Source organism: Gastrolobium bilobum, unplaced genomic scaffold (assembly GCF_033153095.1).
Source record: "Gastrolobium bilobum isolate Gb01-03AN ecotype WA unplaced genomic scaffold, APGP_CSIRO_Gbil_v1 utg5503, whole genome shotgun sequence".
NCBI classification, from domain to species: domain Eukaryota; kingdom Viridiplantae; phylum Streptophyta; class Magnoliopsida; order Fabales; family Fabaceae; genus Gastrolobium; species Gastrolobium bilobum.
In genome coordinates, this window is record NW_026897634.1 from 33,154 (window position 1) to 46,088 (window position 12,935).

General features: G+C 33.0%; 1 protein-coding gene across 1 annotated transcript; it reads right to left on the reverse strand.

Moving 5' to 3' along the window:
- Nucleotides 1-823: 823 nt before the first annotated feature.
- LOC133308864 (NADH dehydrogenase [ubiquinone] iron-sulfur protein 4, mitochondrial) lies at nt 824-5,559 on the reverse strand. The gene is made up of 5 exons (XM_061509597.1): nt 5,339-5,559; nt 4,699-4,787; nt 4,126-4,255; nt 1,371-1,400; nt 824-1,224 (listed from the first exon to the last, which is right to left on the reverse strand). Exons 1-5 carry the CDS (start codon nt 5,486-5,488, stop codon nt 1,165-1,167), a joined length of 459 nt encoding a protein of 152 aa, XP_061365581.1. The 5' UTR covers nt 5,489-5,559; the 3' UTR covers nt 824-1,164.
- Between the last annotated feature and the right edge of the window lie 7,376 nt (nt 5,560-12,935).

The following is a 12,935-nucleotide window of genomic DNA, read 5'->3' on the forward strand; positions in this document are numbered from 1 at the left end:
AGATTCACGCTATCTGAATGGTAAACCGTGTGTTCGTATAAATAACATTCCTAAAAGATTTGTTATGTCTTTCATTTCACTTGAAGCACGTAAAAATAATTACTCCAAAATGAATTTTCCTCAACTTAGAATTTGAGGGTAAATCCTTGATTTTCAAAGCTTAAATTTTTACCAAATCATCAAATAGAATTCTTACTTTTGCATGTAGTTTTTTTATTAGGCCACACTACTAACAAGAGAGTAAGTAGCATTCCAGTAAAATAGAATTAACTCCATCACATAACTAATCTCTTTTAAAAAAAAAATAGAGAACGATCGCAACAAGCGAACTTTTCAAATTGGTTCCGCTAGAATGTTTGGACTAGGAGTTTTGAAAGGAAAAAACCTTTTGATTAAGAGTTATATAACATTTACAATGATAAATAAAAAAAGAATTAAAAATTTTCATTATAATATATCATTTTAAAAAATTCTTAAATTTAAGAATACTTTCTTAAAATTAAAATTTACCCCTTCCCTTTTTTTCTACCCCAAAGTTACTAGGAACATTAAAATTGAAATAGCGCTAAACATACATACAAAACAATTTTGTGAGGTTCTCCTTAGTTCCACCCACTCTATTGAAACAAGACGTACAGTTTTTTGAACCTCATTCTATTTATTCTGTTTTCAAAACGCATCAAATAAAGATAAAATCTCATGTCCTGCTGTGTCCCATTTTAACAGTCACCTAAACATTACATAAATTATATTAGGACAGACTAATTTCACAGAAATCTTGTGTACTTGGAAAATAACATGCCCATTCAACTAAAATAATACGTCACAGAAATTGAATATGTGCCGTTAGATTGATTTTATCAGGCCATTGAGTGTATTACTCTTAAAAGTATATCAACAAACATTTCTCGTTTCTCAGGAGCACTAGTTGTTGTGGATCAGATTGGTTCCAGGTAACAAGGTAGGGTCTGAATCAATCCAAAATACATGCAAGTGAATAGTCATCTATATCATAGAGGACAACTAGGGCAATGGCAGATCAGTCCCATTTATTTTTAATTAGGAGTTCACATTTAAACTTTCTTTTTCCAAGAAAAGATGCGGAAAAAAACTGCTTCACTTTGAAACTCCTGAAATACATGAACAAGAATACAAACCAACAAATCACTCTTCATCAAATTTCGGTGGGCCCTTCCATTTAAAGTTGTCTGCATATGACCTAACCTACAAACACAAGTAAACGTTGACACTCATCAGAGCAATTACAACTGTGGGCAGAAAGCAAGCACAAATTAAGTGGTGAAAGAAACTAACTCCACCGTCATTCAAATTAATAAAGTCATAATGCAAATGGTTAAAGATGTTCAAACCTGCAGCAATGGTGTGTGGTGCTTCTTGACCTGCAACAAGTTCAGAGCTTTGGTTAATGATAACAATAATAATAATAAAAATTGTTCAAATATGCGAAAAACATCTCATAATATCATGATTGTATCTTAGAATAATTTAGAATATCTTAGATTATTTCCTAAGATTGGTTTCCATATATCTATATATTTCATGATTTGTTTTCTTATTTAATTAGGATTAGAAGTCTTTTGTTAATATTCTACACACACACAAAAAAGAACTCTTCTGTTAATATAAATATAGCTCAGTATTTTGTCTTCTAAATCATATCAGTACATATTGCATTAATTTCATAGAATATTAATGAAAGTCCTACTTCTCTCCTTTTCTTTTGCTCTACCTAAATCTCTATAATTTCAACACAATATCAAAGTTACCATGCTCCGTAACCTTTCTCATCATTAGTCTGCTGATAATTTCCCTAAGATCCGAAGTTCAATTTTATTTCCATGATTATTTCTTCCTTCCTATTAGCTGTTTCTATGCTATGTCGTCTTTCCAGCAACCTCTTCTTCACTGTCACTATTGCCTGCCACCATCTATTGACTTTCTGACAAGTAACACCACCATCTACCTCTCCTCCAGTTCGGCCAATCTCTGGTGGTTTTAAGCCAAACCGACGTCATCTCACCATTCGCTGCACTGCCATTTGACGAACTTTCAGGGAGATTTTTTGTCAGAGACCACACCATAGGGCTCGTCTTGTCCAGATCAGCCCATCCCATGCGTTGTCCTTTCAGCAGTTCTGGCCGCCACTTATTGTGCAGTACTCAGTCTTCTCTCTTCTACCCAAATCTTGCCTCACCTTATCCGACTAGCACAATTCAGACTGGATTGGTGAGAACAGCTGGAAGGTGTCTGGATCTATAGCCTTTGCCCCAAATGCAGTCTGCCACCAATCTTTGTCCAAGATGTGGTCTAGGCCCTGCTGCTCTCATCGTCCCTTCTCCGACCATACCCAGTCAATTTCCAGCACCATTGCCATCTGTGACGTGGCAGATCTGTCTCGGATCTGTTCGGACTTTGGTGAGTCGCAAGGGATTTTGTATTGTGGCTTCTATTATGTGGTTTGAAAAGTTTTTTCTGTAGAATTTTCGTTGTTTGTCTACTGCTTGGCCCTATTCTAGCACTTGCTTCTATTTGATATATTTAGATTTGTTTTGTGACCCAAACCAACCGTTGTTTGTCTTGTTATTCTCTTCCCACCAACAATCACTCCAATGGCTTCTTTCTTACAAGTGAATTAGTGATATATTGGCTATGATTCATATCAGTCTTCCATTGTGAATCATTCTGATAGTGATTTCTCCTATCTCACTCATGAGTCACGCTCACAAAGTCACAATGAATTCTCCATGGATGAGATTCGCACTAGCCTCAGTTTCAATTTCAATTTTTTTGGGTCTCCTAAGTTCTCTTGTGGTTTGAGGCTTCCGAATGTTGTTTCTTGATGAATTTGGAATTTGGATAAGTTTTAGTTCTTGTGTATAAATATATATTTGGCAGGAAATTTTCACACAGGGTCATTCCAACGAAGTCTCTTCTTCCTTGGTTATACAACCTTCTAAGTTCTAACAAACTCTTCAAGATGATGATCATTTTAACCATCTTGTTGAGATGTCTTTCCAACAATGCTCATCCCTTTGATATCTACAACATCCCTGAGTTGTCTTTCCAGCCACATTATGTGGAGCCAAGAATATATTATTTGGTTTTTCCTTTTTAAAGGGTCTTTTATAACAAAGTTTAGTAAGCTTTAGCTTTAGGAAGTGTTAAAATATATGAAAAATACTCCATAATATCTTGATAATATCTTAGAGTTATTTAGAGTATGTTGGGGTTCCATTTGCAAGGTATGGGACTTGAAGTCCCACATTGGTTGTATGGGCAACTAATGTGGGGTTTATAAGGCCTTGGGCACTCCCACCCTTTGAGCTAGCTTTTGGAGTGGTGCATCTCAAGGTCTCATCAAATGGTATCAGAGCATCCATCACTTGGAGTTGTGCGTGGGGGCACGCACTAGGGAAGCGTGGTGGAATGTTGGGGTTCCATTTGCAAGGTATGGGACTTGGAGTCCCACATTGGTTGTATGGACAACTAATGTGGGGTTTATAAGACCTTAGGCACTCCCACCCTATGAGCTAGCTTTTGGGGTGGTGCATCTCAAGGTCTCATCAGAGTATCTTAGATTATCTCATAGGATTGGTTTCCACATATCCATATATTTCATGATTTGTTTTCTTATATAATTAGGATGAATCTTCTATAAGTTTAAATATAGCTTAGTACTTTGTCTCTTATGTTACATCATTATTCACAATATTAATTTCATAGAATACTATTGAAAGTCTCTCTTTTTCTCCTACCCATCCTAAATCCCTATGATTTCAACAACCCTACACATGAGGAAGACCAATGCACAAAAATGGAATGAATAGATTTATCAAGTGGCATTTTCTGTTTAGTTCCTAATGCTTGAAACAAAATCAAATGACTAACAAGCATATTCTAATGATAAACATCTCACAATCATCTGAAAAACTAGATATGTTGATTCTCCTAAGTTAGATTTCTGAGTGCAATATTGATACCCTCATTCTCCACCTTATAATAATTTATTTCAATAAGAACAGGTATGCACCATAACAAGAGGCACCCGACTCAAAAGATACAAAAATCTTCTCAGTGACCCAATATTTGAATAGCAAGACATACCACATATTCCCAACCATGTCTCATTGCAAATTCCTTTGCTGCTTCTTCACTATCAAAACTCAAGGCAGAATCACCAACATGGGAATACGGGTCCCCAGTAGATGTCCAGCCCATCAGTGGATTTTCCCACCTGTAAACACATTATTTAACATTAACGATTTGTTGACTGTTGAGCCATTATTAATGATTACAAATTTACTCATAAGATCAGTAAAATATAAAGTGTAATATTAGAATATTATACTGAATTTACTAGCAACTCTGCAAACTATTGAGGGATGCCCAGAATAATAAGAGAAACGTAATTAGCTTGAAATTAAAACATATGAAAATTACCAAAGTGCAGGAAATTTCAATGAGAGCATATTATGATTGAACAAGTTTCAATCAGAAATTTGTCAGTATATTTGGACAACAGATATCCAATGCAGATGCAGGAATCCCAAGTGCCCCCCTACCAGCTATCAAACTAATCACGGAAGAAAAATAATAATATAGAATCCAAATTGTATAATTCATATACTAATGATTAAACAAGCACTGAGAGAACCGTGAGAAAAAGAGAGAATCTACTTTTGGGTAGACAAGAAGTTGATCTTCCATTTTCCAACCTTCCCAGATCCTTGTTGAGAAGCAGTTCTAGCAGGAGAGTAAATTACAACCTGCATCACATTGTAAGTACATGACAAATGGCTAATTGAGTTTCAACAGTTAGAAAGAAAAAGCAGGGGATCTAGTGATGCATCAATTATTTGTAAACTTTCAACTTATAGATTGGTTTTAATTAAATCTAAACTTGACCATCTATATAAGATTGAATGTTCAAAATTAACTTCTCTTTAACTCTCATGCTCTCATTTGATATGCTTCCTATTGAATATTGATATTCCACTTAAACATCAACATGGTTGCAATTGAATCCATCCAAGCTAAAACTACTATGCTAAGCTTGCTCCATTAGTATCATAAATATGATATGAACTTCTAAACCCTTTTTTTTTTTTTATAAAAGAAGAAACACTTCTACCCATAATTAAACTAATATAAGAAAATTCGCGAATATGTTTTACAAATGAACGAACGCTAGGGTTTTGTAAACCAGTGACTACGCATTGTGGATGATTTAGAGCAGAAGGGAAAAAAAAAAAAAAAAGCGAAGCAATGAATTAAAAAAAATAAAAATAAAATAAGAATGAAAAATAGAGTAAAATACCCTCCTACGAAGGTGTTCTTGAGGAATTCCAGAAACCATTCCGATCTCGCCTGGTTTGGCCTCGACCAATGCATCGGTGGAGAAACGCCGGGCCAGGGTGGCGCGTAGGGCACAACCATGGCTCGCCGCGCGTCGCAGGGTGCTCGCCATCGTCGATGAGAATTCTGATTCTGTGAACGACAAGACCAAGTTAAAATGAAATTACCAAACCTCTCTTATGTTTCATTTATTGTTCCGCTAAATTTATCAGTTTGCCCCTATTAATTCTTCATATTAGAAATGTTGCCTTTAATATTTATGATTTTCTTGTTTAAAAATTAAATTCATTTATTTTTTTATTTTTTGATACAAAGATAGAAATTGAACACATAGCCTAACGGTTATAATTTATTAGAAATTAATAAATGTGACACAATAAATGCTGTTAATTTTCAATAAATTATAACCGTTAGATTGACAGAAATCAACGGTGATTAAATTAATTGTAAGAGTAGTAAACTTTTTTGGTGATAAGTGGATCCGTTCCCAATCTTCAATACTCCCAATCATGAAAGAGGGGATAAATTATCATATCCATCTTAAGAAAACAAACAAACGAAATGACAGTAATCACTGGATAAAATAAAAATTGTAAAAAGCAACGGCAATACCAACAAAAAATAATATTATCACAATATTAGACCATAATTACTTTTTTATTTTTTTATTTTTTTATTTTTTCCAGTTTTTTTGCTCATCCAAAATCTTAATCTAATACATTCCTCTAAATTAATATTTACAACCGGTGTGAAAATGCCCCACATTTGATGAAATGTCCCTAGGAATATATCCTCTCATGTCCAATTGTAGTATAATCATATCATATGATGAAACTGAAAAACTCAATAAGAGATCAATCATCAAAATTTTATTGACAAAATTTATAAAATGAAAAAGAATAAATATTCAAATCAATTGTTGATCGTTGATAATTAATTATTGACGGTTAATCTGTCATTGAATGACTAAGATTCATATAACCCAGTCATGTTGAAATTAAATATGAGAGAATTCATTCCCTGATTCTTTTTTAAATATTTCTCTTTTTCTCTTACATAAAATACAACAATAAACTCTTGACATTGTCTCTAAAGCTTTTTAAGTAGGTCATTTACTTTGTAAATTTTTAAATTTAAATTAAATTTTAAAAAGATTCATATAATTTAAAAAAATTAATAAGATTTTTATGTTTCTAATTCTTTTTATAATTTAACTAAGTCTTTAATTAGTTGTTTACTAATTATTAAATTATAACTAAGTTTTTATAATATATAACAACAACACATTATACCTTCTATAGTTATCAACATCCTTTTACACTTTTAGACATGTTAAAAAGATAAAATATAGTAAAATTATAAATTATTGGAAATTATTTAAAAATTCAACATTACTTGATTTGTTGCAACAAAAAAAAGTTAAGAGGGTTATACAAAGTATTGTTTAACTAATTTTACTGATAAATTGAGCCAGTAAATTTTTCACCTATACAAAAAATTTATCAATAATAAAAATATTCACTTTAAGTATTGATTAATAATAAATATTATTATGCAAAAAAATATTTCTTCTTTTCCTGCAAAAAACAATTCTATATCACACTCACATGAAAGTGTGAGTGGGTCCTATTGTAAAGATAAGAGAGAAAACAAGTTAGTGGAACGATGGGTCCTATTGTAAAGATAAGAGAGAGAAAAAGTTAGTGGAAAGACCCATTCAATTTTATGTGAATGTAGTAAAGAAATTTTTTTTTGCAGCAAAAATAGAAATATTAAACTCTATTATTATTCAAGGATATAATAAGAAGCGAGTACTTTAATAATTTTAATGTAGAATCAATTGCTTAAGAATTATTGCAAAAATAATTAAAATTTTGCTTATATTTTTATTTGTATATTTGTGTATAAATATTATCTCATTAAAAAAATTAATTATGAAAAAAATTATATTTTATGAAATTGTTAAATATTTATTTATTAGAATAATTTTGAATACATTGGACCCAATAACGAAATATTTTTTTTAAAATTGTAGTTTCGGATAGCCTGATAGTTGGCCCTGGTCCGTAGGGCTTTTGCCCCGTGCGGACCTTTATTATTATAGGCTATTTGGCTTTATAGACTTTTTTCCTTACCCCGTATGGGCTAGGGTCTAAATGAGGGCAGACTAATTTTGAAGCATTATCTCAAATCAAATAGTTATGCATTATATGTTGTCTCTCGTCATCTTACTACCCTCAATACACATTTGTCTAAGATAGTTAATATTTCATATCAAAATGCTTCTCCACATCAAGATAGTTAATATTTCATATCAAAATATGATAGATATAACATGTGAAAGCTAAACTAAAACTAGTTTGTATCATTAAAACATGTGGAGTTCAGAACATATTTTCATGCTTTGCACCATATGTACGGCTAAACTCGACAAACTTATGCTTGAGACTTTCTAATGTCATTAACCATAAATAAGCCAAATTAATTGCATGTAATTAGTAAATAAAAAATAGGTTGGTTGGTAAGCCCATTTGGCTCGAGATCCATAAAGGGGTGGATTAGGCTAGTAAATTATCAACCTGTATCAAAAATAGCTTATCCTAATCCAGTTCATAGATGTTTTGGATAGAAGTGGGCTGATAAAAATTGGTTTGGTCAATTTGAAGTGACAATTTCTTTATTGGCATCCTTCGACCACAATTGTCATTAACATCGTTCGACTATCATTATTGCCTAGTGTTATTAAATTCAACTCAATCGAGTTATTGGCTCATTTGGTTACTAATTTAACCAGTGGATGACAATGAATTGAACCATGCACACTGTAACACCTTGTGTGCACCCGGTGTATTAACTCATTACGGTATCAAGCGTAGCAAAATAATTAAGAAATTATTAAGAAAACTTATCTACTTTGTCACTTACTTTGTGACTTAACCATTTATTCTTATATAAAAGTGAGAGTTAGCTTTTTCCTTTCTTAAACATATTATTCAACTCAACTTAACTTAATCATAATCTGTATAATTTATACCTTCACTTATTCAATTCATTTTTCGATAAATTAAAGCTTTATTAACCCTTAAGTGATTGATATACATGTTGGAACTCTAAATCATGGTGGGAGAGGTTTATATAGCTCCCCTAGGGTTCTATGCTCTTAGAGCATTACTTAATAGCATAATAGAGTCTACAAGTTCTTTCACTTGAGAACATTCAAAAGAAATAGACTCTACCGCCATACTAAGCACTGAACATCAAATAATATTTTTAAGATTGGGATTTCATAGTTTTACCATCAATTCTAACATTTTACTGTGTTAAACTAGACGTCTCAAGCTTTCTAACAAGGTATAGCATGAACCATTTGGTTGAGTATAGCCAGAGTTATACAACTCACAAGACAATTGTCATATACTTACCTTTGTAGGAGAGTCATCCCTCTCATGAGGAATTCTTGTAAATTCATAGGTGCTCTAAAATTACTAGATTTTCGATATGATAAAATATACTCTTTAATCTTCCTAGAAACATATTACATGCCTCAATTGGATTGTACATCTCGAGTTATGCACGTCGCAAGCCAATTACTTCAAACTGGAATTTCGGGAACAGGGCAGCAACTTCAAAACAAAACTGGGATTAATCATCCAATCAATAGGTCATAATATTTTACAAAGTTAAATAACTTTAAGTTAGCTTTAAATAGGTTCAAGTCTCACCCAATTTGGAGCTCTTTAGCTCAAGATATGTGCATTTTACTATGCCACCTCCAACACGCACTAAATAACATTGGCTTGCAGTAGAAGGGCGCTTTAGCATCCTCTAGCGTGCTTTAGCACCCCTAACCTGAGGGTTTCGACCCTTAAGCACATTTTTACGCCCCTGTAGGGCGCTGTAGCACCCTCAACAAGTATTTTACTCTGATTTAGTGTATTATAATGCCCTCAACCCGAAGGTTTTGGCCCTTAGTGCGTTTTAGCGCCCAATAGCATGCTTTAGTGCAATAAGTTCGAAATCTAAGGTTCATTTTGGTGCCTTAGACCCCTTTCGAGAGCATGAATACATTTATTTCACCTAATGAACTATACTATCAATTATATAAAGGAACCAATCATCATATACATATTCTAAATGATTCATCGAAGGATTTATCAGCAATTCATTAGGATGATCATTGTGCAAACTAACCTCTTAGATTCCAAATATATTACATCCAAAAGTATCATATCCATGTACTAAAAAAAAAGTATAATATTCAAGTTTTCATCAATCTAATCTAGCATTACAAGTTATCCAAAACATTTACAAGTTTCCCTAAAAGAATTGGTTTTACAAATCTTTATACCCCAAAGTATACAAGTAAAACCCCTCAAAAGATATAACAACATCCAAAATATATAATTAGCCTCGATGGCTAGATGTGCTCCTTTCTCCGAGATGGGGCAGTCATTCCTCCATGATAACCTAAAACATATCCTCAATAGAGGTGAGAAATAAATCTCAATAAGCCATGGGCCCTTGAAAATTACTTTGCCCTTAAGTTCACTTACATGTATGAAAGGTTACAATAACATGGTATAATATAACATGATATATATATCAAAGGCAACCTAGAGTAGATCATCCGTATACCCAGTTCACTGGAACCATTTGTCGCAACCGTATCGCGACGTGACGGCGAAAGATATTGAAATGGTTAAAACAATGGAGTCGCCACCAATGTTTATTTAGGAAAACATTGGAAAAACCTTTTATTTAAGACAAATGGTCTTTGACAGCAGAAATGGGTTCGGGAGTCGATTACGAGTAGGGAAGGTATTAGCATCCTACACCGTCCGTTAAAAAACGGTTACCTTATATCAATTGTGCAAATTATTGATAAGATTTTAAATATTTATTTCACCCTAAAAAATAAAATAAAATAAAATTGACTATTGGAAAAGAAAACTAATTTTGAAAATGTATTTTTGTGCTTGACGGGATGGTCTCGCTCCGACGTATCCTTCGGTACAATAGGGAACTCAAAGCTACGTCGTTCTGTAGAAAATATTTGTGTGTTGATTGATTTTAATTTTGAAAGTAGTTTTAAAAAAATAATTTGAAGGTTTTGGATTTGATGGTTTCGGAATATCAAACTGTCGCAGCTAAAATAATCTGAAATGATAATTGCAGGATTAACAAGCTGTCTCAACTCAGTTAATCCCTTCTTTTAAAAGAATAATAATATTCATATTATTATTTTTTTGTTATTGTACATTTTATGATAAATTTGATTTAATTTTGAATCGCCAAGCCGTCTCGGCAAAAATGAGTTAAAACAAAATGTATGGGGTTAACAAGCCGTCACGGCTCAGCTGACTCCCATTTCAATTGATATCAAAATAATTTTATATTCTTTATGTTTTAAATTGACCCAAAAAAATGACTATTTGTTTGTTTATTTATTATTTCTAAATGGTCTAAAATCATCGGACTGTCACAGTCGAAATGATTCTGTAGAATAAAGGAATTAACAAGCTGTCACAACTTAGCTAATCCTTTTAACATATATTTATTTTATGATAAACTTAAATGAATTTTGAACCATCAAGCCGTCTCGGCCAAAATGATCCAAAACAAAATCTATGGGATTAACAAACCGTCACGGTGAAATTATCCATGTAAATCTAATATGATAATTTTTATTTAGAAATATTGATAAAATCTAAATGGGTTTTACGTCATTATTATAAAGAAATATTTATTGAGAAGTTGCAACAGTATTCCTCATAAAACTAACGTTTACAAATCTATAATATTAGAACATTTCTTTCTTCTTGTTATATTAAGATAAAATAAAACAAACAAAAAGGAAAGAAGAAAGTGTTATGTTACTCTCGTCATTATAATAAGGAAAGGTATAAGTTGAAAGAAAAAGCACCATGACTCATGAATGTGCAAGGTCATGTACGAAAACAAAAAAATGTTTACTAATCTATATATTATTAAAATATTCCAATCGCAAGAATCCAAAAGATGGATAACAACACATCAAAATTAATATTTTAGAATATTGACCAAGTTTACATATATTATGATTAAAACCCAAACTTCTCTGTGACTAAAACATTCAAGCTAACCTCGAGAAGTAAGCGCTCAAAATCATGATGGAAATTTCTGCAACAGAGCTACTATGATAAAGGTTCCGTCAACAGCATGAGTGTTAATGATAAACACGACACAGGTTGATCAAAACGTAGAGTTGCTAGAAATATGCAAGTGGTCTTGTGATTTTTTTGTTCATAACAGTGGATATGACAGATAATGGAGGAATTCAATACATTGGGTATCGGCCTATTTTTGGTTAAAAGAAGGTATTGGAAGGATGAATATATGCTCCCACAAAAATGACCGTCCCCCTGTCTGAGTTATCTCCTCTTGGTATTTATAGAGCAATCCTTGGAGATTTCTTCACATGAGGGTTTCCTGATCTCCTCCTTGATCAAATCATGCACGCTTTTTGATTCCACAGTGCGGCCCCATACTGCAGAGAGTAAACCTCTTTTTTGTACCTTGGGTGAAGGTGCTGATGTATCATTGGTACTTGTGATGTATGGGCAGCAAATTAGTTGCAGCTGGTGAAAACTAATATTACAATTTGCAACCTAACATTTCATAAGTGGTCCAATGAGGAAAATTGCTTCGCATTGAAGAATTGGAAGCCGCATTGTGCATGAGTTACTGGCACTTGCTGTAGGGGGCAAAAGACAATCTCGTGGGGTCCAATAAAAGAGAATTCTTCAGCTTGAAGAATTCAAGCTTTCACCGCCAAAGGATTTTTATTTATGCTAGTTAAACCTTTCTACTCCATAGTCTCTTTTTTGCACCTTTTTTCGTGTATAATCCTAGCTTATATTAGGTGGATCTTGAGCCATTTTTTTATCAAAATAAAACTGAAATCCATTATATATTTTTTTATATTTTTTTCCCATTATTATATATTTTTTATTTTTTTTATGTGTGAGGACAAAATTGAGTGATTACACCACTTAACGAGTTGCTGCTTAACAAGTGTCCACATAAAGCTTCCAAAAGTATAACCTCCCAGGATAATACCCCAAAAGGAAGCCCATATCACATTCTCTTGGCCAATGAACCTACTCAGGCATGAATGCCTTCCGTGTACCTGTTACACCCGGACCACTCAAATAAACCACATATGAAATAAGCGTCTATATGAAACTCCTAAAAGTGAAGCCTCTTCAGATACATCCCTCCAAGGGATAGTCCATACCATATCCTTTTGGCTAATGAACCTCGATCAATCAACTCATGATTCTATGGCCATACGCACAAGCACATCTTATCACATATCCAACCTCTAGGCTTGTTTATTGGATCACACACCAACAAACAATAACTCTATATGAATGCACATTAGACCATAATCTAACAATCCACTCGATCATTAAACAATAATCACTACCCTAAAAAGGGGGTATGGTGGAACAACATGAAGGACTAATCTCAAGGTTCAAAAGTTTACCTTTTCTTAAGTTTGGTTCCCAAGCTTTGTT